The following is a 23,685-nucleotide window of genomic DNA, read 5'->3' as shown; positions in this document are numbered from 1 at the left end:
CTGCCCCTTCCTCTCCTATGTCTTTTCCTCTTTTCTCGTCTTCTTCCTAATCTCTTTCTGTTTCCTCCTCCTGCAATCTTCCACCTTCCTGCTCCTGCTCCTGCCCCCCCTCCCCCTCTCTACCTGCAGCCTGGACGCCTTGTGCATCATGTCGCCGCACGTCCAGGCCTCCAGCCCCACCGTCACTTGCGTTCCGTTCTCGAAGAGGACGATGGGCATGCCCGAGGATGCAAAACCTGAGAGGCAGGAGGTTGAGAAGAGAGAAGGAGAGGAGGAGAGGAGGAGGGGAGGAGTGATGGGGAGAATGGGAGGGAGGGGAGAGGGAGGGGGTGTCCAGATGAGGAGGGAGGGGAAGAGAGGGAGGTCAGGAAGGAGACGCGGGATTGTCAACGAGGACGGGGGCACGATCAAGCAAGATCATCGTGGTAGATGAGGGGAGAGAGGGAGGAAGAGGAGGTTGACCTTTGACAAGCCCTCTTGCTCCATTGACTAACCCTGCTGCTCTGTTGATCGTCTTCACGAGCATGACCTGGATACTGCATCATTCCACTTCTCCTCGCCTCCTCTCTGCTCTGCTCTGCTCTGCTCTGCTCTGCTCTGCTCTGCTCTGCTCTGCTCTGCTCTGCTCTGCTCTGCTCTGCTCTGCTCTGCTCTGCTCTGCTCTGCTCTGCTCTGCTCTGCTCTGCTCTGCTCTCCCCTTCTGCCTCCCTCTCCCTTGTCCCGCCCTGTTGTCTCCTTCCCCCTCCTTCTTCTGACCCTTCTGCTGCAACCGCTGTTCTAGCCCTCACCTGAGCTCCTTTCTTCAGCTGCAGCTGCCGAGGCGCCAGGCACTGGGAGTTGAGAAAGGGCAGGGACCTGAAGGAAAACTCACTCGCTCGCTCGCACACAAGTTCCTTCCACCGCTCGTCGCCTTCATCCCGAGCTGTAAAGATCTTGACCTGCCCCTCCAGCCTGCGGACGGAGATCAGTGAAGTAGGAAGAGGTGAGGAGGAGGATTTGTGGGAAGGAGGAGAAGAAGGACTAGGCGGGAGGAGGAGGAGGAGAGGAAAAGGAGTGGGAGGAGGTTGAGAAGAGGGAGGGGGAGGAGGTGAAAAGGTGGAGGCCGGGGGGGGAGGGGGCAGGAAAGGTGAAGAAGGTGAAGGAGGGGGCAATGGGGGAGGAGGGGGAGGTAAAGAAGGGGGTGGAGGAGAGAGGGAGAGGAGGAGGAGGAGGAGGAGGAGGTGGTGGTGGTGGAGGAGGAGGAGGAGGAGGTGGTGGTGGTGGAGGGTGGTCCAGCAACATGGAGCGTCGCTCACTTTTCAAGCTCCTGCGCGTTCACTCTATCGACGTCTGAACGATGAGACATGATCCTTGTGATCATGGTGCTCTTGTCATCCTCCATCCTCTTGTCCCCTGCAATGCACACTCAATCCAACGATCCTCCATATCCATTGTCGCTCCTCCTCCTCCTTTCTATCATCATCATCATCGCCATCGCCATCGCCATCATCGCCATCGTCACCATCCATCATCATCCATCATCATCATCATCACCACCACCATCCACTACCTCCTCTCTCTTCTCTTCTTACCTACTCCCCTCATCCTCGAGCGCAAGACATCTACCGTCTCTGCTGAGCATCTCCCCCACCTGACCTCTTCCTGTCCAGACAAGTCGTCAGGAAGGGGGAGAAGGGGCAGCCAAGTTTTAGCCCACCAGCAGCTGGATCAGCCGCATGTCTTGTTGTCGGAACACTTGCGTGAGCTGATACTGGTGGAGCACGAAATCGTAAAGATCAGCACACCACAACGATCACTCTCCAACTGCTACTATTCCCCGCCCCCCCCCCCCCACCTTCTTTCGCTGCTCCTCCACACCCAAATCCGCACGACAGCCCTCAATCATACGCCTCCACACGCCAGCACTGACCGATCTCCGTATCGCCTTCTTCCAGCAGGACGCCTCGAAGCAAAGCTTCTCATCCCTCCCGCTCTTGCTGCGCAGCGTGCTGAGGTCAGGCCTCGACCCCTCCCCATCTTCCCTCACCTCACGGGAGGCAGCTGGAAGAAATCTCCGCATGCGATGATCTGCAGCCCTCCAAACACTCGCGAGTCTGTGAACGTGTCAACATGTGCGCGTCGTCATCAAAACGTCATCTCTCACCATTCCGAAACAACTGAGCCGCTTGATTGAGAATGTCGAAAGAATCTCCCGACAGCATTGAGATCTCATCGATTATCAACGTCCGCGCCCGGTTCCAGCGTCTCCCAACCACTGCATTCCTGAGCTTCCCGACGATCTGATCCAGACTGACACTGCTGTCCGAGAAAGCTGAAGAGAGCGAGGGGGAAAGAGGGAGGCAGGGAGGGAGGGAGGAGAAGAGAGGAGAGTCATACTCTGCACGATGTTTCATCTTCTTTACCTTTGCCGATCCCCGCGAACTCATGGATGGTCATCCCGTTGACATTACACGCTGCGACTCCCGTCGGCGCCGTCACGAAAGTTGTATCGGGAGGAAGCTGCTTGATAATCTCTCTCAGCACCTGAATCAAGACGTCAGCAAGTCAGCTCTTCCCCACCATGGACATCAACCATGGATTTCCCTGTTCCTGCTCCCCCAGTCACGAAGATGCTGTCTCCTCGCAGGGCAGACTCTACGACGGCCCGTTGTGCCTCAGTCAAGCTCGCCGAGGCCGACTGAGCTCCTCTTGCCCTCTTGTTTGCCGCCTCCTCTGCCGTGCATGGCCGCTTCCTGTCTTGTAGAGGACTTATCTGCTGCCTTAGAGGGAGCGCTTGCCCGCTCAGGGCGCTCTGTATCATTCGCTTCAGGTACTTGAGCTGTTGGGGGTCCGCGTTGCTAACGAAGAGCTGCGCGAGGTTGTCACACATACAGCCGAGGAGAAGACAGCAGGCAACAGGCAACTCACAGAGAGGTTTCTGTTGACATCTCGGAAGCACATCTTGCCCTCAGAAAGAAAGTTGCTGTGAATGACAACACTCGTTGCCTTGCTTGCTAGCGGCAACCTGATCTGGTTCGGGACGAGATCGAAAAAGATGCACTTTTCTGCAAACGTTGTCAGGCATGACCTGTCGGTTTACCTCAACACTGAGACGCTACCTTCTGGAATGAAGGTCATCCTTGTGTTCCGTCGAACCTTTGATGCAGCTCCTGCTCTCGACGCGGTCTGTTCCATCTTGATATCGCACTCGACCTCCACACAATCCGCTTCCTCCTCGTCTGAGTATGACATGATAGGAGGCAAGTTGTCTGTCCGGAGATGCGATGAAGGTGCAGATGAGGTTCTCTAGCTCTCGATTCTGGGGACGTTGCCTGTACCGCTATCGCTCTCCCTCCACTCGTCCTCCTCTCACACGCTCTCTCGGATTTTTCGTAAAGGCGTGTATGGAGCAACGGTCCCTTAGAGCAAGAATTTTACTCAACATATACAACGGTGAGGCTGCCTCGGTGCGGTACACCGCTGACAAAGTCACAACTTGGCAATCCGATCGGCCGATGATCGGATCGGACGTCTGACCCGGAGGCTCGGCGAGTCGGAGTCCGGCGCCCGACCGTACGGTACCCGACGGTAGTGCCAGGCCGCAACTTGCACTGCGGCAAGTTGGCAGTGGGCCGTCCGATCACACTGCCGGCCGCGGCCGGGCACTGCACCGTACGGTCACACCGTCACCGTGCCGGGCATGACGGCGTGACGGTGATCGGACCGGGCCGGAGGGGTCCAGTGATCGGGTAAACTTTGGCAGTTATGTTCACTGCTGAGTGACAACTTGGTCAGGCCGCCTCAGTACGGTAGTTCAACGTCCGACGCCGGTCCCGTGCGTTCGCCGCCGGGAGCCGAGCCGCTGAGCGGCCCGCCGGTCGAGTCCGGCCGGGACGTCCGGCGATCGCTAACTTGTCTGGGTGAAGTTTTGAAAAGTGACGGTTGAAAATCGAGGGTAGGGTACATAAAGGGATGCCATGGTGGGTAATTTGTTGGGCATTTGTGGGGTGTCCTTGAAAGTGAGAGGGTAGGGTGGGTTGTCACTTTGGCGCAATGAGCTTTGGTGAGAGTGGAGAAACGATGAAGTGAGGAGCGGGGGGGGGGGGGGGAGGGAGAGCGATTAGAGGAGGATGAGGATGAGGATGAGAGTGATGAAAGAGACAAGTAGAAGCTTTCTGCTGAGGATGGACACGGAGAGGACAAGGATCCAAGGTGGGAAAGCCAGGTAGGATGTGGCAGTGCAGGAGGACGGTGTGACAGGTCAGAAATCCAGAGCAAAGGAAGTCTTATGATGTTTCCCATTATCTTGTTATGGATTGAGAGAGTTTGTTCCACTCATACGTCGCTTGTTCCAGGGCCATCTCCGATGGGGACAACCCTGGGTCCGAGTTTTTGGATCCCATCCCTTCTCCCAAGGGTACATGACGACCCTTGGTCTTACCGACCAGAGGAGGACGAGGTGAGGCACAAGAATGCATGATGAAGGGATAGTCATGTGGTGAATCACTCACACTCCCTCCTAGGAAACCATTCTGGCATTGGAAGAGAACAACTGGGACAAGAAGATCTCCGCCTTGAAGCAAGTGAACTCGAAAGGGCAACCCATGGGTAATGTTCTAATCGAGCAAGTCGAGGAAGATCCTGAGGTCTGCTCCCCCTCAGCTTAGATCGTGACTGAGGGCTGAATGATGTTCGCAGATGGAAGAGAGCGTTTCTGAAGAATTCGCAGAGGCCAACACGAGTACCCCTTGAGTTGTTTCAGCAAGCTTCCCCTGCAACTCTCTTCCGCTCCGGCCCCTTTTTCACTGATGCTCTTGCAACACAACTTGGCCGTTCGAGCATGATAGAATCGTCGCAAGATGGAGTTCCTTGATTCAGATAATGCAGAATCCTTCTGGTTGCAACCGCAGTGATAGGATAATTGCAAGTCAGAAACCACCCGTGAACCAAGTGAGAAGTTGTCCCTTGCGAGAAGCAGAGACATGCAATCACCTTGATTTAAATGTATTCAAGAGAAAAGTAGTTTAATGCTTCTTCTGCTTTCCTGCGGACTCCGCAAGGGAGTAGAACATGGTGCCAGCAATGGCAACGGCAGATCCGATCATGGCGTTGCGGTCCATAGCCTGCATTGAAAGTAAACACTAGGAAACTCTGATAAAACATGAGTCCAACCTCTCCAAAGATGATAGCAGTGACAACGATGATGATGACACGCTTGAGAGTGTTCAACACCGAGCTGGTGACGGCTCCAACCTGATGGACCGGTTAGATCCAACCTCTAGATCCTCGTTGATGGTACCTCAGCAGTGAAAGCAAAGGCAAGCTCGTTGTAGAGATAGAAGAAGACGCCGGAGAGGGTGATGTTGAGGATGATGTCCGAAGCTGAGAAATGTCATCAGATCGACATGCTTGTTCGTTACAAACGATCTGCTGCATCACTCACCTCCAAAGCATCCCTTGCCATTCATGTCCTTCTTGCATGCAGCAGCACCGTCAGCCACAGCGTGGTTCCAGGTGTCCTGGATGGTGGAGAGCTCCGTGGAAGCAACGGCAATGAAGGTCCAGAGCGCCGAGAGGATGTTCATGACAGCGTAGGTGTTGGCAGCATCCATGTTCTTGGACTTGTCGGCCTTGAGCTTGTGCGTCTGATCCTTTCCGAGCTTGCCCTTCAAGGCAGCAGCCAAGTTGGCGAAGGAAGCCCAACCGAAGGCAAACACGTTGATCTCCACACCCTTTCCTTCCTTCACGCAGGCAAGTCCGACACCGCCGACGATGACGAGGAGCATCATGTAAGCCAAGGCGGGCTTGGTCTCAATGGGAGGAACAACAATGCCAATCAAGGCAGCAAAAACAGGCTCGCAGGCCTTGACAATCTGGGCAAAGCTGACGGCGCCAGCACCCATAGCAAGAACGGATCCGCCATGTGCAGCGGCGGCAAAGAGTCCAATAGGAGCGAGAGACAACCAGTCACCCGCAGTCAGGTTGGGAGCCTTTCTGATTCCTGGAATCCACAACATAGCACACCAGATCACACCCACCTGCACCAGATCCCGTCAACATGCATGACTCGAACCACGACAAGACGACCCATATGTGGTGAAACATGAAACGTGTCACCACCCTCATCCCCCAAATCACAAGCAAAGTTATCGTATATGTGCAACCCAGATCCCAAACATCGGGTCACAACATGACAGTCATCCACGACTTTCAATACGCAAGCATGGGTAGATATGATGCTTAGGAAATCAGAACACCGGGGCTGTTTACTCACCACAAGCTGTGCGAAGGCAACAGACCAGTGAGCATGGATGTTGTTGCAAGCCTTCTTGTTGTAGATGTTGTAGAGGGTGTTACCAATGTACCACCCTGCCACGAGCAGCACGAGCTTCGTTGTGTTCGCCATTACCGCGGCCACTGGAGTCCTTGAGCCGACGCCTTTTTAAAATTTGTCACTGGTACAACTTAGTATGAAAGTATACAGTTTATATCTGTACCATGATTCCGAGAATTTTATACTGGAAGTTACAATTAAATTGTTGTTTGATTACTTCGAGGCAATATTCTCTTCAATAAATTACTTAATACAGTTTTTGATTTTCTACAATCTAGTACGAGCATCATGTCCCCTTACAACCTGCTTGTAGAAAACTCAGTACCAGCTGACAATTCTAGAACCTTTCTTCCTAGGACCCTGGTTCATATGATGACTACTGCATCGCTACAAGCACCTGCCCCTTAGGATTGCCTAGGTCACTATCTACGCCCCCTTTGGTCCCCGATATGACCTCCGGTCTTATCCCTTACTAGTACTTCCTAGAGGACCGGACTCGGAGTCAAACCGTTGAACGGGCCGCCCGGGGGCCGGCCGGGCGGCCCAGTGCTGACTCAGTGAGTACTTTGAGTCTTTTACTCAAAGTTAAGTTAAAAATCAGTACGTGGACAATCAGGACAGTAGATCATCACTTAGGCTACGGCGCGCAGGACCACTGACTGCTGGTTCCTCCGCACCATCATTAGTGCCACCGTCACGGTACGGCCGCACTGGCCAGTGCCACGCTGACTCAGTGAGTGGTGATCCGATGAGAGTCACAGGCTTGAAGTGTGGGCCGACGGTGCCAGTCCGAGCCGAGCCCGCGGGGCCCGCGGCCCTGTCCGACTGGCACGGTCCCAGGCGGCGAGCCGGGCTCGGACCGGCGCCGTGCTTGGTGACCGTACGCCGTTACGGTTCGGACTCCGAGTCAGTGAAGTTCATCGCCCTCATTCTCCTAGCCCCGATAGAAAATCGAAGGGTTCATTCATGCCGGGGGATATTAAAACTTGGGGGATTAAAAGGTCTCGGAGGGTGGGGGTAGTGAAAACAGGGGGTCCTTTCTCGTTGATTGACCTGGGAGCAATGGGGGTGGGGTAGCGTGTAGAGTGGTTTTGACACAATGACAGTTTTACTGAAAATCCCCCGGTCAGATGGGCAACCAACTTCATGCAGCGAGCTAGTCAGTCCCGAGGGCACAGAGCAGCCTGAAGTGGCTGAGGAGCGAGGAGAGAGTGAGAGCCTGCTCTCCAACGACATCAGGGCTAGCAGAGGTAGAGACTCTCGATCAACGGCGCCTGGGGGAGGGCCGGGTCTCAGTATTGACTAGCAAGAGTCCAACAGGGGGAGTCAGAGGAAGGGAGACTGGGGGAAGAGGGAAAGCAAGGGCGCGCATATCACTTGCCCGGGGGCTCAGCATTCTTTGCCGCTGCAAGGGCGTGGAAGACTAGGTAGAAGCTAAGGGGCAACTACTGTGAGCGTCATGGCTGCAGCGATCGTCGTGGCGCATAAGAAGAAGATTCGTTCACCTGACCTTCGGTTTCGGGATGAGCTTCAAGATCAGAGGTTGCTTCCTGTGCTCGCCTCACTCCTCTCCTCTCACCTCCCTGCCAGAATGCCGTCGGAGCACTCCTGCATCTTCTCTGGCATCCTGGAGAAGAAGATCGTAGGGTGCGTTGATTCTTGACGCTCCTCCTCTCCCTGACAGTTGACTGGCGTCTTGTTGAACTAGGTCCTCCATCACATGGCAGCAGCGAAGAGCCGTGCTGACCTCGACCCACCTGCTCTTTGCAAGGATCGATGACGATATGAACAACGTGGTCGACCAGATCCCGCTGCACGAGATAATTGCGATCATCGAAGAGGAGTCGGCAGCGCAGAACTCTTCGAACCACTCAAACCCAAAGAGGATAACGATGAGCCGGAAGGAAAGCAGTGTGTACGGTCTGTTGCCGAACCAATCGAAGGAGTTCAAGATCGCGACCCAGGAGGGAGGGTTCAACAGTGGGAGGACGTACACGTACAGGGCTCAGGATGAGGATGAGCTGTGCTTGTGGTTGGATCATCTGTACAAGACCATGGCGGCTGCGCGACAGAAGTACAAAAGGAGCAGGCTGTCGAAGCAAACGCTGCTGATGAAGATGAGGGGCAGCACTCTCCATATCTATGAGTCCACCGTCGTGCAGACAATCATCGCAATCCTGATCTTGTGCAGCTTTGTATTCGACCTAATCGAGTCCGAGCTGCTTCCTGACAGCAACTCTCCTGTTGGTGGAGTCTTCAGAACGGCTGAGATCACTTTCACGACCATCTTCTGTGCGGTAACTTCGGAGCTCGCGACATGTGTTTGTCCTCTAACGTTTGTGAAGGAACTTGCGCTGAACTTGTTTGCAAAGTCTGCCAACTACTTCAAAGCATTCTATACGGACCCCTACAGCTTGTTGGACCTGGTCGTTGTCTCCATCTCAGTCCTCTCCGTCAGCTTGTCTGGTCTGCCTGGGCTGCAGCTTCTCAGAACGATTCGAATTTTTCGGGTTGTGCACGATCTTTTGATCTCTGAAGGAGTTGTTGAAGTTGTGAGGGCAGGTGGTGAGGCTATTCCGACGTCTGCAGTCTCTGAATCGGTACGGCATATCCATGCCTTCATCCCAATGCCCTCCCCAATCGCTCTACCTTGTACCCGCTCTTGTACCCGTACTACCCATCTCTTGCTCTTCCACTCCCTCCTACTCCTCCTCCCCACTTTCACCTCCCCACAGCTGACTCTCACGCTGTTTCCACAGGATCCTACGTGCTCTTACCGCATCCTTGTATCCCGTTGCAAACAGCTTCGTCGTTCTCCTCATCGTGACTTGCGTTTATGCCTCGTTCGGCACGCACTTGTACTGCGAGCGGTCCAAGTTCTTCGCTCAGTTCTCATGTATGCACAGAGGTTGAGGAGTGGGAAGGAGGAAATGAGGGTCAGGTCAAGGATGAGGAGGAGAGGAGACGGGTCTCAAGGATTCATAGGGGAGGAGGTGGAGGTCAGGGAAGAAGAGCAAGACGGCAGAACGGGAGTCAAGGAGGTGGAGGATAGGGGACGGGGTCAAGGAGGAGGACGAGGCAGAGGATGAGTTTGACTTGTTCTCTCTCAGCAAGCTTGTTCACGCTGTTCCAAGTCGTCACCGGCGATAGCTGGGCTTCTTCCGTTGCAAGGACGCTGTTCGTGTCGGAAGAGGGAAAGGTTGACCTCGGCGTCGCCTTCTTCTTCGTCAGCTACGTCCTCCTTGCTGGGGTCGTGCTGATCAACATCGTGGTGGCGGTAAGGAGGAGAATGCGGTACCTTGTCCGTGCCGGGCAGCTGAGAGCAGCGGGCAGGTGCTTCTGGACGAGTTCATAACGTCAGTCACAGAGGAGAAGGAGCGGCAGAACAGGGTCAAGGACGCGGAGAGGAACAGGCATCGGACCAAGGGTCCCCTTGACCCCCTCACGGGTTACCTGGCGAGGTTCCAGGACGAGGAGGACCTGGAGGAAAAGATTGACACCCTCTTCAAGAGGTGGGCCCACCTTCCTTCCTGCCCTTCCCCTCCTTCCTCCTCTTCCCCTTCTCTCTCCCATCCTCATCCTTCCTCCTCTACATCGCATTGCTGCTGCTTCTGCTGCTGCTGCTTCCATTCTGTATCATCCTTTCCCCTTTCTATCCTCCTTCCCCTGCTCCCAACGCTTCTGCTTTCTTTCTTCTCGTCCTCTTCCTCTTATCCTGCGACAGGCTCGACCTGGACGGCTCGGGTCACCTGGACTTCCTGGAGCTGCAGATGGCGCTGAAGCAGCTGCCGACGTTGTCGGAGCAGATCTACATCAGCCAGGATGACTTTGACATGTCGAGTTTTGACATCTCATGGCCCCCACCTGATCCTCATGCAGGATGACGAAGCGAGGGAAGCTCTGCAACGAGGAGGGTGAGGGACGTCCTGCCGTTGCTGCTGCCCTGCTGAGACGTTTTGACAGGAAGCTTCGACTCTGCTCTGTTCCAGGTGGGGGGGGAGGCGAGAGGGAGGAGTGAAGTGCAGGAGAGCTGGGAGAGTCTCAACGGTATCGCAGGACATCATGAGGAAGGAGCTGAGGAGGTTTGCTGGACTCTTGCTGAACGATGCGATGATGGAGACTGACACGATGGAGTACGTTGTCTTCCTCCTGCTCCTGCTCCTGCTCCTGCTCCTGCTCCTGCTCCTGCTCCTGCTCCTGCTCCTGCTCCTGCTCCTGCTCCTGCTCCTGCTCCTGCCGGTCCAAGCTCACTCTCCGCAGGTTTCGCGCCATCACGCTTCATCTGAAACTCATGGAGCTTCAAGTCGAGATGCTGGGAAAGATGGTAATGGAGCAGAGCAAAACACTCAGCTCCAAGATTGAGACAAACTTCGCCGCGGTAGGATACTGCTGTTACTCCTCCTCCTCCTCCTCCTCCTCCACCACCACCACCACCACCTCTCCTCCTCCTCCTCCTCCTCCTCTTCCTCTGTCTCTTCTGTTACTTGTTCACTTGACACCTCTATCTGCTCCTCGTATTTCTTTTCCGCTTCCGCTGCTCCGGACGTTGTTCATTTCTCTTGACGACCTTGTTCATTCCAGCACGACCAAAAGTTATCAAATGTGGAGGATCAGCTCAACAAGCTCTGCTCGGCGTTGCTTCCTCCTCCCGCTGCTGCTGCTGCTGCTGCTGCGGCATATCCCTCTGTGAGGGCTGCTACCTCTACTGCACCCGCAGCATCTCCTCCTCCTCCTCCTCCTCCTCCTCGTGTGAGGAGCGATTGTGAGGACAAGAAGCAGAAGACTGAGACTGGACAAGAATCGGCGGAGGAAGTGAAGCCTCGCCCCGAAGATACACGGGTGGATCAGAAAGTCGAGGAGGAGGAGGGAGCGGAGGAGGAGGAGGAGGGCGAGGTCGTACAGGAGGAGCTTGATGCGTCTTTCGGCGAAGCGAACCCAAGTTTCATTACGGTCGCTCCTCCTATGTGGGTTGACAGACCCAGTACAGAAGTGGAGCGGAGGAAGGAGGAGGACAGGACAAGGAAGAATGAAAAAGTTGGCAGCGGAACGACAGAGGAGGCAAAAGGGGAAGGAGGAGAGGAAGCGGAGGAGGAGAAGAAGAGGGAGAGGAAAAGGAGGGGGCTCCTGCTGCTCAGTCCCCTCGTCCTTACTGAGGGCTATCATCAGTCTGCTGTAAAAGAGCACAACGGTAGGAGGCATCTATAAACCATACGTACTGCTTTGCTTCTTAATGCCCTTCTTGCCTTCCCTTCCTCCTCCCTTACCCTCTTCCTCCTTCCCTGCCACGTTTCCTGCTCGCCCTCACTTCTTCCCCTCTTTCCCTTATGTGTTCTTCCTCCAAAAAATGCCGATCCTGTATTTCATGTACAATTCCCCATCATTATTCTACATCGCCTGCCCGTAGCCCCCTCCTCCTCTTCATCCCTTGCTCCTCCACTTGGTCAGGTCATGATACCGAGCCTTTGCCTGAGAACCGAAGAGGTTCAGCATCGAGTGACCACTGTCTTGCCCATCATCCTGCTCCTGCTCCTGCTCCTCGTCTCCCTCCCTGCTAAAAAAAATGTCATCTCCTCCTACTCTCTCGCCCTGCTCTCCTCCACCTGCTGCCTTGGAGTGCTTGCGAAGTCTTCTTCAGCATCCCTCGTTTGTCGAGCAGCTTCAACCTTGTTACTGATCCTCCTCCTCCTCCTCTCGTTTCACCTCAAGATCCTTCATCGCCTCCTGCTCCCGCTCTCCAAACTTCACCTGTAAGCTCGTTCAGGCCTCCTCCTCCTCCTCCTCCTCCTCCTCCTCCCTTCTTTCTCTCCCTCCTCGCTCACTCACCTTTTTGCCTCCATGGCTCGCGATCCTTTCCAGCCTCTTCTGCTTCGCTTGCACAGACTTGAGCAGACCCTCTTTGTCCATCTGCTCGAGATCGTTCATGGCCTCCTTGTCCTGTCCGGTACCTTGAGGACAAGAAAGAGAGGAGGGGGACGAGAAAGAAAGAGGAGCGAGCGAGCGAGTGAGTGAGTGAGTGGGTGAGTGAGTGGGTGAGGGAGGGAGGGAGGGAGTGAGTGGTGCAGTAGGAGGAGGTAGAGGGTGGAGGGTGGGGCAGGTTTGTTTTGGCTCATGTGGACTAAGGCGAGGAAGAACCTTGTCTGTGTCGAGGATCGAAGGATGCACCCCCTTTGCTCCCCTGCAGAGGCCTCAGCACCTCCCCAGCACGACGTCACTCCCACCTGCTCTCCTTCCTCGGGGAAATCCCTTCGCTCTTCCTCACCTTCCGGATCAGCGAACCAACCTTGGCCCCGACCTGAAACAGAGTCAGACGCAGGAGGCGGCACTCTGAGGAGGAGGCGGCACAGTCATGGGGGAGCGAGGCGAGCAGAGCAAGTAGGGAGCAGGAGGTGAGGAGGAGGAGAAAATATCGTGGTAAACCTTATCCCCAAACATGTAGCGGATGGAACCCTTAGCAGGCTTTGAAGGTACCTTGGCTGTAACATAGTGAGCAGACGGAGGAGGAGGAGGAGGAGGAGGAGGAGGAGGAGGAGGAGGAGGAGGAGGAGGAGGAGGAGGAGGAGGAGGAGGAGGAGGAGGAGGACCTTTCGGCTGGGTCGACTCAGATTCCTTCTTGAGCGCCTCGTTGATGATCTCGAGAGGATTCATCTCCTCTGGATGTTCTTTCACAGGGTGAACGACTTTGGGTTGAGCTTTGGCGATTCCACCCTAACACTGAGCTGAGAGGAGCCGGAGAGAGAGGAAGAGAGGAGGAGAGAAGAAGAGGAGGGAGGAAGAGGATGGAAGGAGAGGCGGAGGAGAGGAGGAAGTGCGAAGGGACGAGGAGGGGATGTGAATAAAATTGAATCAGGGGAGGAGGCTGTTTGACCCTACTGGTCGAGGTGAGGAGAGGGAGAGGATAGAGGATACCTTTCTGCTGTGATCTACAGCGAGCTGTTGGGAGGAAGGGACGGCAAGATGCTGCTCGTTCAACTTCGCGAGTCTGCACACAGGTGAGAAGACCCAGCTCAGACGGACGAGGTCGGCGAACCTTTCAGCAGCGACCCGGCGGTGGTTTTCCATCCTCTTGTCCTCGACTGACTTCGATTCTCTCTTCATTTTCTCTTCGTCGTATGCCTTGTTGATGATCTTCAGAGGGTCGATGACGTGCCAATCCTTCTTCTCATCACTCCTGCTGAGACTCGTCACACTCGGGAGAGAGGAGATCGGCAACGGATCAACCCCGACATGGGACTCACCGATGTTTGTGAACGACGATTGACTTCTTCACTTCTTTCTCTTCTCTCACGGCCGGATGAATCACTGGCGCATGCTCAGGACTCTTCTTGACGGTTTCACGAGTTTTGCGTTCTGATGACTCTGCCTCCTTCATCAGCGCTTGGTCGATCACTTTCAGCGGATTGATCTCCTTGATTGCATACTTGGCAACACTTGGCTTCTTCTTCGCAGCAGAAATGTTCCCCGCCATGACCTGGTGCTGTTGTTCGCTCTTAGTCACCGGGTCAGACTTGGTCGGGTTCTCAACTTTCAGGTGAACAGCAACATGTTTCTCAACGCGCTCCGCCGCTTGCGTTGCGATCGAAGAACCAACATGCGGTGTGGTCGACTCCGCCGCTGCTGACGATGAACTGGAGGAGTTCAAGTCGATCAGGCTGTTCAGAACAGCGCTGGATGCATTGGAAGCAACAGAGTTCTGCTTGCTGTCATGTGGGCGAAGGGACGATCTGTTGAAAGACCTGCCGTAGTGGAAGTACTCCTCGTCCTCCCTCGCGAGCCTCAACACATCATTCAATGTCTTGTCGCTGAGGTAACCATCGCCCCTTGCATATCTCTCACCAGAGCCCTTTCTCAGAGTCGCGTTAGTCGCATTGAAGTCCTTTACAACTCGTGAGTCGCTCGACTTCAGCGCCAGACTCTGTCCTTTCTCTACGAAAAAATCCCTTTCCTCCGCCTTGTGTGGAGTGTTCGTGCCCAGGGCAAGATGGGATGGATGATGACGCTCTTTGCTCCCAAACCCCTCGATCTTGTGCTTCAGCGACTGAAGATCGTTGTCTTCCTGCTGTTCTATGTGCTTCAGCTCCATTCTCAGCTCCCGAGACTCCCTCGCGTTTCCTTGATCCTCCACTCTCACATCTCCTCCACCCGAGTGCGCCTTCGTGACATCATCGTCGTCTCTTCTCTTCACTATCAAGTTTTTCAGCGCCATGGTGTGAAGGCGGTCTTTAGCCGCCATGACAGCCTGTGGCGAAGCTCCCACGATGGTGTCTCTTTGCTCCTTCTCCGTGGGCACTTTCAGATGAGTTTTGAGTACCGAGCCCTGGTCACCTATCTGTTTCTGCAGGGAACTGAGCTGTTCTGCTAAGATCTTTGCCTTCAAGACAGCCTCGGCGCGATTAATTTCGTTGATTTCCTTTCTTCGGGCAATTGCAGCCCTCTCCTTTGCGACTGTGTCGGAGACATACACGTTGCTTGACGAGAGGATCACATTATCATCGTACCCCTTGTACACCAATCCGTCATCTCTTTGACTGTAGAAGTAAGAAACTAGTCCAACAAGTCCCAAACAAGCGAAGAACACCACCAGTCTGCGGTACTTCGCCACCTTCTCCGCACCCGACGACATACTTGCTTCAGCCATCCTGTCCGACGGATCGAGTCCTACAACAAGCTTCTGTACATTCCCGTTACCTGCTCCCTCCTCCCTTTCCCATCGCCACTGCCATGCCACGGAAATAGGTCTGCACCGTTACCAAAATCGTTATCCGTTACAATGACCCGTTGGGCCAACCTTTTACAAGATGTTTTTTTGTAGAAGTCGGAGGGGGTGGTACAAATCAAAAATCCAATAATTCAACCAAAGGGTGGGTGGTCTGCTGAAAACAAGAGGGTGGGTAAACGGTCTTGATGCTGACCACCGTCCCTTTCTAAAGACTTGGACTATTGAGGGTACTTTGATTCGGTGGGGTAGTCACCCCAGGGGGTCGAAAAGGACTGATCCCTCCATACATAGAGAGGTGTATCGTTGTAGGGGTGGGTACTTCAAAAACTCAAGGTGGCGGTGGTGGGGTAGTGACCCTTTGGGTGGGGGCCGGGGCCCACGGGGGGGTAGTTGGGGTACAACTCGATGAGATGGATTGTTGATGGCCGAGGGTGTAGGGCCGAAGAGATGGAGGGAGGGGGAGGAGGAGGAGGAGGTGGAGTGCGCGAAGATGGCAAGCGAGTTGAAGGACGGGAGACTTACGCGATCTTGTGAGATGCATCATGCGTGAAGGAGAGTAGAGTAGGCGGTTGAGAGAAGGAAGAACAACCTGAGCGCCTGTTCAAACCTGTAAGGTCCTTTCAGGACATTGAGCTTGTGCGAGCGCTGCGAGGCCTCGAAATCCTGCAAGAATGGAGCAGCTGGACACAATGGTCAGAAGTCTAGAAGAGAAATTTGAAACGCTCTCTGCAAACGTTGAGTTGTATCAAGTACCAACTTTGGCCATCACCGAGGGCCTTGAAAAGATCGGGAAGAGGGAGATCTGCAAGATGTCACCGAACAACAACGTGCTCCATGATCTCGTCCAAGATTGCTGCACCCTGATGGACCGTGTCGAGAACGCGCTCACAGCCATCGTCCATCAAGAGACCGGCTATGCAGAGAGCTTCCTGGGGGGCAATGGGGCGGGAGGGAGTGAATGCAACAAGAGTTCCTCTCCATCGACCACCGGCTTCCTCCTCGAGAGCTCGCTGGAGTGGACTGATACCTCGAGCACGCCCAACACATCGCAGACCTCGGGGAGTCAGAACTCGTCGCAGAGTTACCTGGTCAGCAACAGGTGCCTGGAGGCGGAGGGTGCCCGGGCTCTTGGACTGACTCTTGATAAGGTACTTGAGCAAATCGCAGGTCCTGTCTTGGGCTGGAACGATGCTGGACGACAACTTCGAAGATTTTCAAAGCCTCGAGGATGGTTGTGTCTTCGGGCGCTTGCTTGATAGGTTGTTCTATGGAAAGTTTCCACTTGAAAAGGTACCAAAGTTCCTGTGACGATGCGCGATAATGATGATGATTATAATGATGGCGTGATGATGCAAACTGTGCTTTGTTGATTGCAAGTCGGCAAACCTATGCACTGACGAGCTTCGTTTTCAAGCTCTGGATTGCTACAACAGAGAATGGCATGAAGCAGAATTTCAAGGTGATCCAAGCCTTTCTGCTCAAGAATCAGTGCAACTACAAGCTGAAGATGGAAAAGTGATGTTGATCTGTCTGTGGCTCCACCTGATTTGCATGTGATAGACTTTGCAAGAGGGCGAATCCTGGCAAAAGTTCCGACGAATGTTACAAACTGTGAGCTGAACCATCTTACAACTCCTGCCGTAATGTTTGCAATACGGCAGATACCAGTGGATATCGAGCAGGTTTGAAAAGTGCCAAGAGAATCGTCGAAAGGATGGTGAGGCATGATGCATGATTGCATGCAAGATGTGCTGACTTGAGAGCAAGCTTCGGTGATGAATGGCCATTACTTCGATATGGAGATCCCCTACGATCCCCACGAGCGCAAGAAGCTGATCACGAGGAAGGAGTCGCTGCTGCGATCGCCGGCCAAGAAGAAGCAGGGGGAGCAGGAGGGCACAGCGTGCAGGAGATGCAGAGGGTGCGGGCACACGAAGGCAGAGCATGTCAAGGCGCTAGAGTTCTCCCCAGGGACCAATAGGAAGAGCCCGGCTCTCAAGTTCAAACATCCGGCGTGCACCTGTCACATGCAGGAGGCTGAGTCGGTCAAAGAAGAGTTGGACGAAGAGGTCAGTATGTTCCTGACACCTCGGAGGGATGCTGTAGAGGAGCATGGGGGGGGCAATGTACATCAAGAGCGGGAGGGAAGCAAGGAGGTCGAGGGATCCACAGAGCAGCAAAAGGAGAGAGGGGATGATATGCACACGGCCGACCTGAGAAGGAGAGGAGAAGAAACGGGAACCGGGGGAGGGACAACCAAGACGGCAGGGCAAGATGATCAGACGAAGGAGCTCGTACTTCCTTGTCAGAGACAGGAGGACGGCGGGGATGTTAGGAAAGAGTGCGAGGCAGAGGACGAAGGGGAGGCGATGCTAGGGAAGCAGTCAAGAGGATGTACCGACTCTATCTACTTAGCCAGTGGAGGGATGGAGGTGGGGACGGACGGCCTGCGGTCCAACGAAGAAGGAAAGGAAGGGAGCGATGGTTCGTATGCTTGTGCTTTACAGACCTGCATCTGACTTTCCTGGAAGCAGGAGACTCTTGCCACTCGGTTGTTGAAGATGTGAACGTCACCTACGACGCGGACGATGGCAGGAGCAGCCGACTTTCTTCGTCGACCGACTCGGCCAACGAGTCGGAGGAGAGCGAGGGGTTAGCGGACGAGGCGGACTACAACAATGAGGGCGACGATGAGGAGATGCGGTGGAGGCTGGTGCAGACAGGGCGAGAGAGCGAGAGGAGCGGTACTCTGTCAGCGTCTCAGCACGATGATTGTAACGACAAGTGGATGGATGGCTCGCCCATCGCTCCCTCCTACTCCCCTGCCAGCTCAGCTCTGAGTCTACCTCCCTCGCTGCGTCTTGGAGCAAACATGTCCTCTCCTCACTACTCCGCCAGCCCTGTCAGCCTGGGGCTCAAGAAGTTGGGCCTTGGCCTGTGCCTTTCGAGTCCGCGGGGGAAGCTGAAGCGCCTGAACACAACCGTGATCTCGTGAGTCAAGTTTGACAGCTGGCTGGCGAGCGCGACTGACTGCTGCTGCCTGCTCCAGGCCCCGAGGAGGACGATGTATCCAGTACAAGAAGGAGTTGCTGTCGATGGAAAACTCAGAGACAAGTGACTTGTCAAGTTCTGAGTCCTTCAATTCGATGACTCCTCGCTCTATCGTCACCGAAGGTCTTGTCAACGAGAAGTTCGAGGTTCTACCTCCTCCTCCGCTGTTCGCTTCCCCGACCTCTCAACCTCTGATCCTTCGCTTTCCTTCAAGATCTTTTCTCGTCCTTCCTGATCTTTGTTCCTCCCTTGACCGATCCCTTCTATCTCTCTGCTTTCCCGCTCTCACCCGATCCTCCCGTGACCTACATTGCAGCTCCTCAACAAGTCAGCAGCTCCTGAGGAGGTTGAGGATCCTTCCCCAGTACATGCCGAAGAAGACGAATCTACGGGCCAGAGTATCATTTCCTCCCCCTTCCTCTCCTACTCCCTGACTCTTCCTCTTCCAGACGACAACCCGCAGTGGCTACATGGCACCCTCCAGGAGACCGCGCTGTCCTCCATCGCTGACTGCGACTCCTCAGGAGGAAGCCAGCCCTCGAACCTCGAACGAGACTTGTCGGGCACGAGCAGGAAAAGTCCTGGGTTGCAGGGGAGCGACGGGAAGGCAAAGGAGGAGGAGGGAGAGGACAAGGGACTGAAGTTCGAGGTCTCATGCAGCTTGCTGTCTGAGGTGGAAGAGAGTGCATGCGGGAGACGAGAGGACGGAATGTCGCCAGAGGAGGTGCAGCTTTCAAGGAAGGGCGACGAGGCAGCTCGAGCAAATGAGACAGGGGTTGAAGGGGTCCTGCAGCAGGAGCTGCTGAAGAAGGGAAGGCAAGAAGGAGACAGTGGGGTGAGGGAAGAAGTGAGTGAGATGAAGGAGGAGCAGAGCGTGAAGGAGAGAGATCGGGCGAAGGATGCTCCCTGCATTCATTTGGGTCATGGAGTGAAGACGAGAGGACGGGGTTGTCTGCGGCAGTTTACCCTGCTAGCAGCAGGAGCTCTTGGAGGAGGGCTCGCCGTGGCGATCTCCCTGCACTCCATGCAGCAAGGGGACGCAAACATGATGCCGTTGCTAGTGTGACAAGTAGGACAGCGTGAATTACGAACTTTGGTTCTGTTATGTTGAGTTTGAGTGAAGTACGAACACGGACCGCGAAGTGACTTGATCACAACCCCTCCCTCCCTCCCTTCTCCTCCTCCTCCTCCTCCTCCTCCTCCTCCTCATCATCATCAGCCTGACCTATCTTCCCTGACTTCCTGCTTTCCCTCCTTAAGATGAGAGGGGTCAAAATGGATGACACCACCGGTACATTCTAGGTTCATTTTTGGGGTGGTGAGAGGTATTTTTGCGACGACAGCATGAACGACCTGTTTGACTGCTGCTCTCCCCAGAGGGCCCCGGACTTGGCGATGCAGGCAGAGCAGAACAACGTTCCGCGTCCTCCTCGTCAGCAGCCCACCAGGTTGCAGGCGACCATGAGCTCCCCCACAGCTCATCGCGATGATCTGAAGCGCCGCAAGCCCTCTCCTCTCGGGCTCGTCCTGGTCATGGACGAGGATGACGTTGTTGTAGAGAGCATTGCGCGCGGTTCCGTCGCTGGCATGTGAGCATGACGATGGGGGAGCCTGCACATCCTGACGGCCTCGCAGGGACTCGAGGATCCGAGCAGGAGACTTGCTGCTGGCAGTCGATGGAGTGGAGATCAAGTCGGTGGTACAAGCGCAGCACCTCCTGGTAGGGGAGGCGAATTCGCACGTACAGCTTGTGCTGGGGAGAGTGGATGAGAAAGGAGACACGCAGAGTGTGAGGAGATTCTTTGTGACTTTAATCCGTGAATGAGGGAGAGAAACAACTTCGCAAGCAACATCCTACATCTTCGTCAGCTTCCCTCTCCTCCCACCGTGCTTGTGTCATCGCTGGGTTCTGTAGAAGAGGTCCGTTCAAGCTCCGACGATTCAGCTTTCTTGCCCTCCTTGCCTCTTGCAAACTGCCGCTCTCCTTGTTCGCGCCATTCTTCCTCCTCTTCCTCTTCCTCTTGCCATTCCTGTTCGTCCTCGCCGTCTGGTTGCTCCTCCCGTTCCAGATCGTTGTCCTCCCCATCTTTCTCCTCCTCCTCCCCCCGCTCCTCCTCCTCTTCCCAACCCTGCTGCTGCTGCTGCTCCTGTGTCCGTCCCTTGGATCGAGAGAGGCGAAGCTGTCGTAGAAGTTCCATCTCTTCCTCGAGGTCGTCCCCTGCGCCTCCTCCCTCGTCGTCTTCGGGGCTGGTGATGGTGGGCATGGAGTGAGCGACAAGCATGCTGTTCAAGCTCTTGAGGAGATGAGGGTTGTCGGAGGAGATGATGTCAACGGTCTCGGGGTCACTAACAGCTTCTGAGAGCTGCGACGCGGTGATGGCGCTTGCTTGTAAGAGCTTGTCGAGAAGCTGAGACGAACAAGCGTTGATGAGCAGCGATGGAGGGAGGGGGCAAGAGAAAGAAGGAGGGAGGAGGGGGATAGCGCAAAGAGGAAAGGAGGAAAGGACGGAGGAAGGGAGAGAGGAGGAGGAGGAGGAGGAGAAACGCGGTGGTGGCAGTTGAGAGTAAAAAAGCACGAAGCAAACAAAGGAAAACGTGAGAAAAAAAGTCAAGAGGTCGAGGTTGAGGTTGAGGTTGAGGAAGTTGGAGTGGGAGTCGGAGTTGGAGATGTCCAGGGAGTGGAAGAGGGGAGAGGGAGAGGGAGAGGGAGAGGGGGGAGGATCAGTCACCTTGCAGGTCTTGTCGACATTCTGGGTGGTGTGGGAGGAGGCTGTCCGAAGCCAGGACCTGACGGTGGACACGCTATCTTTGCATCCCTTGAGCCAGTGAATGACATCTTGTACAGCCCGTTGGAAGTCCTCCTACTCAGTGTTAGGGGAAGAGAGCAGAAGGAGGTGAAGGAAGATGAGAGGAGAAAAAGGTGGAGGAGATGGAGGAAATTGAGGAGGAGGAGGACGAGGTGGAGGAGGTGGAGGAGGATGTGATGGTGGTGGTGGGGTGGTGGTGGTGGAGGAGGAGGATGACGTGGTTGTGGTGGAGGAAGAGAACGGAGGAAGAGGAGAAAGGGGAGGAGGGGAAACAGGAGGAGGAGATGGAGGAGGAGAAAGAGGAGGTGGAGAAAGAGGAGGAGGAGGACCAAGCGTTTGCTGCAACTTACACTCTCCCAGACGACGTAAAGGATCTCTGAAGCGGACATCTGCCCGAGCTCGTTGTCTTTCCCTTGCACTTCTTCCTCGTCCTGGGGAGAGATGTCGACCTGCTGTCTCTGCCGGTATGGAAGATCAGCGGGAGGAGGAGGAGGAGGAGGAGGAGAAGGAGAAGGAGGAGGAGGAGGGTCAACCTGTCCGGCCTTGAGTGCTTCTTCAGTAATCCGTTCGAACCTTTCCTCCAGCGCCTTCATAAGAGTGAGAAGCGGACAAGAAAGAAGAATGTTCGATCACCCTGCTTGCTTGCGTGATCTCGTCGGCGTATGTTGGGCCGGAATATTTCTGGCGGTAGGGGAGAGGAGCAGGAGCAGGAGTAGAAGGAGGGGAGGAGGAGGACAAGGGGAGGAGGAGGACAAGGGGAGGAGGAGGACAAGGGGAGGAAGAGGAGAAGGGGAGGAGGAGGAGAGGAGCAATAGCGAGAAAGAAAGTCAGAGGAGCAGAAGGACGCAGAGGCAGAGGCAGAGGCAGAGGCAGAGGCAGAGGCAGGGAGGAGGAGGAGCAGGAGGAGGAGGAGGAGCAGGAGGAGGAGGAGCAGGAGGAGGAGGAGGAGGAGCAGGAGGAGGAGGAGGAGGAAACATGGTTAGACACAAGAGAAAAACTCAGCACATCAGAAACCTTCTGTCGCTCCCTGTCGATGAGATCTTTCGGGTCCCAAGTGACAACCTTCTTTTTGAGTGCGATTTCCACCTCCTCCGCCAGCAGGTTGTTTTCTTCGTCAGTGAGCTCTTGCGGGTTCACCTCCTCCTCCCTCTGCTCCCGTCAGCAGCTTGTTGGAACCCCACCTCCCCGTCCACTTTCACCTCGATCTCATCGCAGCCCATCTTGAGTTCGCCGTACAGCTCGAACCCCTGCTTCATGTCACCTTCCCTCCACGTTCTGACATCTCCTGCTCCACCTGCACGAACATCCTCTTTGTGAAGCAATCCATCGCCTTGAACTGCGTCACTCGGATGAATCGATACCTGAGCATGCAGTCATTGAGCGAAGGGGAGGGGCGGGGAGAGGGAGGGCAGCAGGGGACAGGAGAAGTCAGGCGACTAGCATGTGAGCAAAGATATGATAGAAGATGGCGGTGAAGAGAGATAGTGAGTGATAAACGAGTGAGTGAGTGAGTGAGTGAGTGAGTGAGTGAGTGAGTGAGTGAGTGAGTGATTGAGTGAGTGATTGAAGGGGGAGGGAGGGAGGGAGAGGGAGTAGCCTTATCATTTACCAGTCTTTCTCGATGTCTGTCGTTCTCCAGACGATCGAGCAGTGAGACTTTGGTATGATGTAGCCGTCCTGTGAGGTAGTAAACTCACGACTTTGCCAACGATCGGAGGATTTCGACCTCGGGCTCTTTGAAACCTCCCTTCTCATTGTCCTTGGGGAAGACGTATTGCTGTTGGGGCTGTGTCAGCTCTTCCAACAGCGTTGGAACCTCTCCCCTCCTCTCACTCTCGATTTTGCCCGCTCGAAATATTTTTCCTCAAAGCTCACGGTCTCGATATCAAAATCGAACCCTCGCATGTCCACCGCGCTCCACGGGCCCTGGAGGCAGAACAGCGTGAGAACATGGAAGAAGAAAACGAGACGCAACGAAGGCGCAGGGAGCTGAGAAGGAGAGCGATGCAGAGGCAGCAAGGATGAAAAAATCTGCAAACCTTCCGCGAGCACGATCCCTCAACAATCCAAGCTCCTGGGCTGCTCAAGACTCCTCCGCCATTCCGCATGCAGTAATGGGTCGGGCGAACTCTCCTCCCCCTCCCAACATCCACCACGAACCATCCTTCATTCCACGCCATCCAATCACAGATCGGCCTCTCCCTCCACTCCAGCAGGTCGGGCACCCTCACCCCGATGGCTGGCTGCAGCACTCGCACGCCTTTCCTGCTGGGAACGTCGTCGGTGTCCAACAGCTCGAACTGCTTGTCGCGCCATGGGAACACATGATCCAATGCCATGAAGGCGGGGCCTCGAATCCTGATCATCTGTCCATTCTGCCCCAGCTCCTCGAACCAACTTCCTGGCGCCTTCACTTGTACCCCTGTGAGATGTGTGTGCTTGCCCGGGTTCCTCCATCCCCCGTTCTTAGTCCTGCCGAGGAAGCGGAAGACGCCTGGAGGAATCTCTGACTCATCCTCAAGCATCTTGGGCCATCCCTCGTCCCAGCTAAGGTTGTAGATCCGCTCGTAGTTCTCGGCCTCGAGGTAATGGGTGGTCGGGCTGAACGGGTCGTCCAACCTGTGAGTCTCTCGTTGGAATATGAAATCGTCGCCATCGGAGGCGGCCTCCTGTCCGCCCGCCTCCTGTTCGACTTGTGAGAAGTTCACGATGGGTATCGAGTCTTCAAGGTGTAGACAAGGATCGACTTCCATCGAAAGGAAACTCAGATTAGTATGGTAGGAGATGTTCCTTTCAGC

The 23,685-nt window shown here is 55.1% G+C and overlaps 7 protein-coding genes across 7 annotated transcripts; 4 read left to right on the top strand and 3 right to left on the bottom strand.

The window, feature by feature from the left end:
- Positions 1–4,345: 4,345 nt before the first annotated feature.
- GUITHDRAFT_109094 (hypothetical protein) lies at positions 4,346–4,731 on the top strand (the record flags this gene model as incomplete). The annotated part of the gene is made up of 3 exons (XM_005831974.1): positions 4,346–4,438; positions 4,503–4,625; positions 4,678–4,731. 3 exons carry the CDS (start codon positions 4,346–4,348, stop codon positions 4,729–4,731), a joined length of 270 nt encoding a protein of 89 aa, XP_005832031.1.
- A 237-nt stretch (positions 4,732–4,968) lies between these two features.
- GUITHDRAFT_94816 (hypothetical protein) lies at positions 4,969–6,387 on the bottom strand (the record flags this gene model as incomplete). Its single annotated transcript, XM_005831973.1, has 5 exons — positions 4,969–5,102; positions 5,152–5,232; positions 5,279–5,361; positions 5,423–6,017; positions 6,254–6,387. Coding segments are annotated over 5 exons (992 nt in total), but the record flags the coding sequence as incomplete, so codon positions are not given.
- A 1,385-nt stretch (positions 6,388–7,772) lies between these two features.
- GUITHDRAFT_109092 (hypothetical protein) lies at positions 7,773–11,518 on the top strand (the record flags this gene model as incomplete). The annotated part of the gene is made up of 15 exons (XM_005831972.1): positions 7,773–7,855; positions 7,904–7,960; positions 8,022–8,610; positions 8,659–8,823; positions 8,876–8,913; positions 9,073–9,221; positions 9,299–9,373; positions 9,424–9,590; positions 9,647–9,825; positions 10,038–10,148; positions 10,193–10,227; positions 10,277–10,302; positions 10,370–10,446; positions 10,574–10,691; positions 10,895–11,518. 15 exons carry the CDS (start codon positions 7,773–7,775, stop codon positions 11,516–11,518), a joined length of 2,493 nt encoding a protein of 830 aa, XP_005832029.1.
- Positions 11,519–11,651: 133 nt separating this feature from the next.
- Positions 11,652–13,250, bottom strand: GUITHDRAFT_152832 (hypothetical protein). Its single transcript, XM_005831971.1, has 9 exons — positions 13,220–13,250; positions 12,895–13,018; positions 12,731–12,786; positions 12,532–12,605; positions 12,446–12,488; positions 12,137–12,247; positions 12,014–12,058; positions 11,914–11,969; positions 11,652–11,861 (listed from the first exon to the last, which is right to left on the bottom strand). The coding sequence occupies exons 2-9, from the start codon at positions 12,956–12,958 to the stop codon at positions 11,732–11,734; spliced, it is 579 nt and encodes a 192-aa protein (XP_005832028.1). The 5' UTR covers positions 12,959–13,018; positions 13,220–13,250; the 3' UTR covers positions 11,652–11,731.
- A 4,449-nt stretch (positions 13,251–17,699) lies between these two features.
- On the top strand, positions 17,700–19,216 carry GUITHDRAFT_152831 (hypothetical protein; the record flags this gene model as incomplete). Its single annotated transcript, XM_005831970.1, has 4 exons — positions 17,700–18,020; positions 18,079–18,226; positions 18,397–18,478; positions 18,530–19,216. Coding segments are annotated over exons 2-4 (745 nt in total), but the record flags the coding sequence as incomplete, so codon positions are not given.
- A 208-nt stretch (positions 19,217–19,424) lies between these two features.
- On the top strand, positions 19,425–19,905 carry GUITHDRAFT_109089 (hypothetical protein; the record flags this gene model as incomplete). Its single annotated transcript, XM_005831969.1, has 2 exons — positions 19,425–19,669; positions 19,716–19,905. The coding sequence occupies 2 exons, from the start codon at positions 19,425–19,427 to the stop codon at positions 19,903–19,905; spliced, it is 435 nt and encodes a 144-aa protein (XP_005832026.1).
- A 40-nt stretch (positions 19,906–19,945) lies between these two features.
- On the bottom strand, positions 19,946–23,640 carry GUITHDRAFT_109088 (hypothetical protein; the record flags this gene model as incomplete). Its single annotated transcript, XM_005831968.1, has 11 exons — positions 19,946–20,488; positions 20,810–20,941; positions 21,238–21,345; positions 21,421–21,474; positions 21,902–22,036; positions 22,087–22,134; positions 22,182–22,248; positions 22,497–22,564; positions 22,614–22,664; positions 22,721–22,813; positions 22,927–23,640. 11 exons carry the CDS (start codon positions 23,638–23,640, stop codon positions 19,946–19,948), a joined length of 2,013 nt encoding a protein of 670 aa, XP_005832025.1.
- Between the last annotated feature and the right edge of the window lie 45 nt (positions 23,641–23,685).

The sequence above is a fragment of the Guillardia theta genome (genome assembly GCF_000315625.1).
Source record: "Guillardia theta CCMP2712 unplaced genomic scaffold GUITHscaffold_37, whole genome shotgun sequence".
Classification (NCBI taxonomy): Eukaryota; class Cryptophyceae; order Pyrenomonadales; family Geminigeraceae; genus Guillardia; species Guillardia theta.
Note: the sequence above shows the minus strand (reverse complement) of the source record. Positions and strands in the feature narration are given on the sequence as shown.

Bases quoted from the DNA above. Each gene is read 5' to 3' on its own strand.
- GUITHDRAFT_152832 (XM_005831971.1), bottom strand. From the start codon at position 12,958: ATGAATCCTCTCGAGATCATCAACGAGGCGCTCAAGAAGGAATCTGAG. The intron at 12,787-12,894 runs GTCCTCCTCCTC...ACTATGTTACAG, and splicing joins TGAGTCGACCCAGCCGAAAG to CCAAGGTACCTTCAAAGCCT. The intron at 12,059-12,136 runs GTGAGTGAGCGA...ACGAGCTTACAG, and splicing joins CGAGCCATGGAGGCAAAAAG to GTGAAGTTTGGAGAGCGGGA.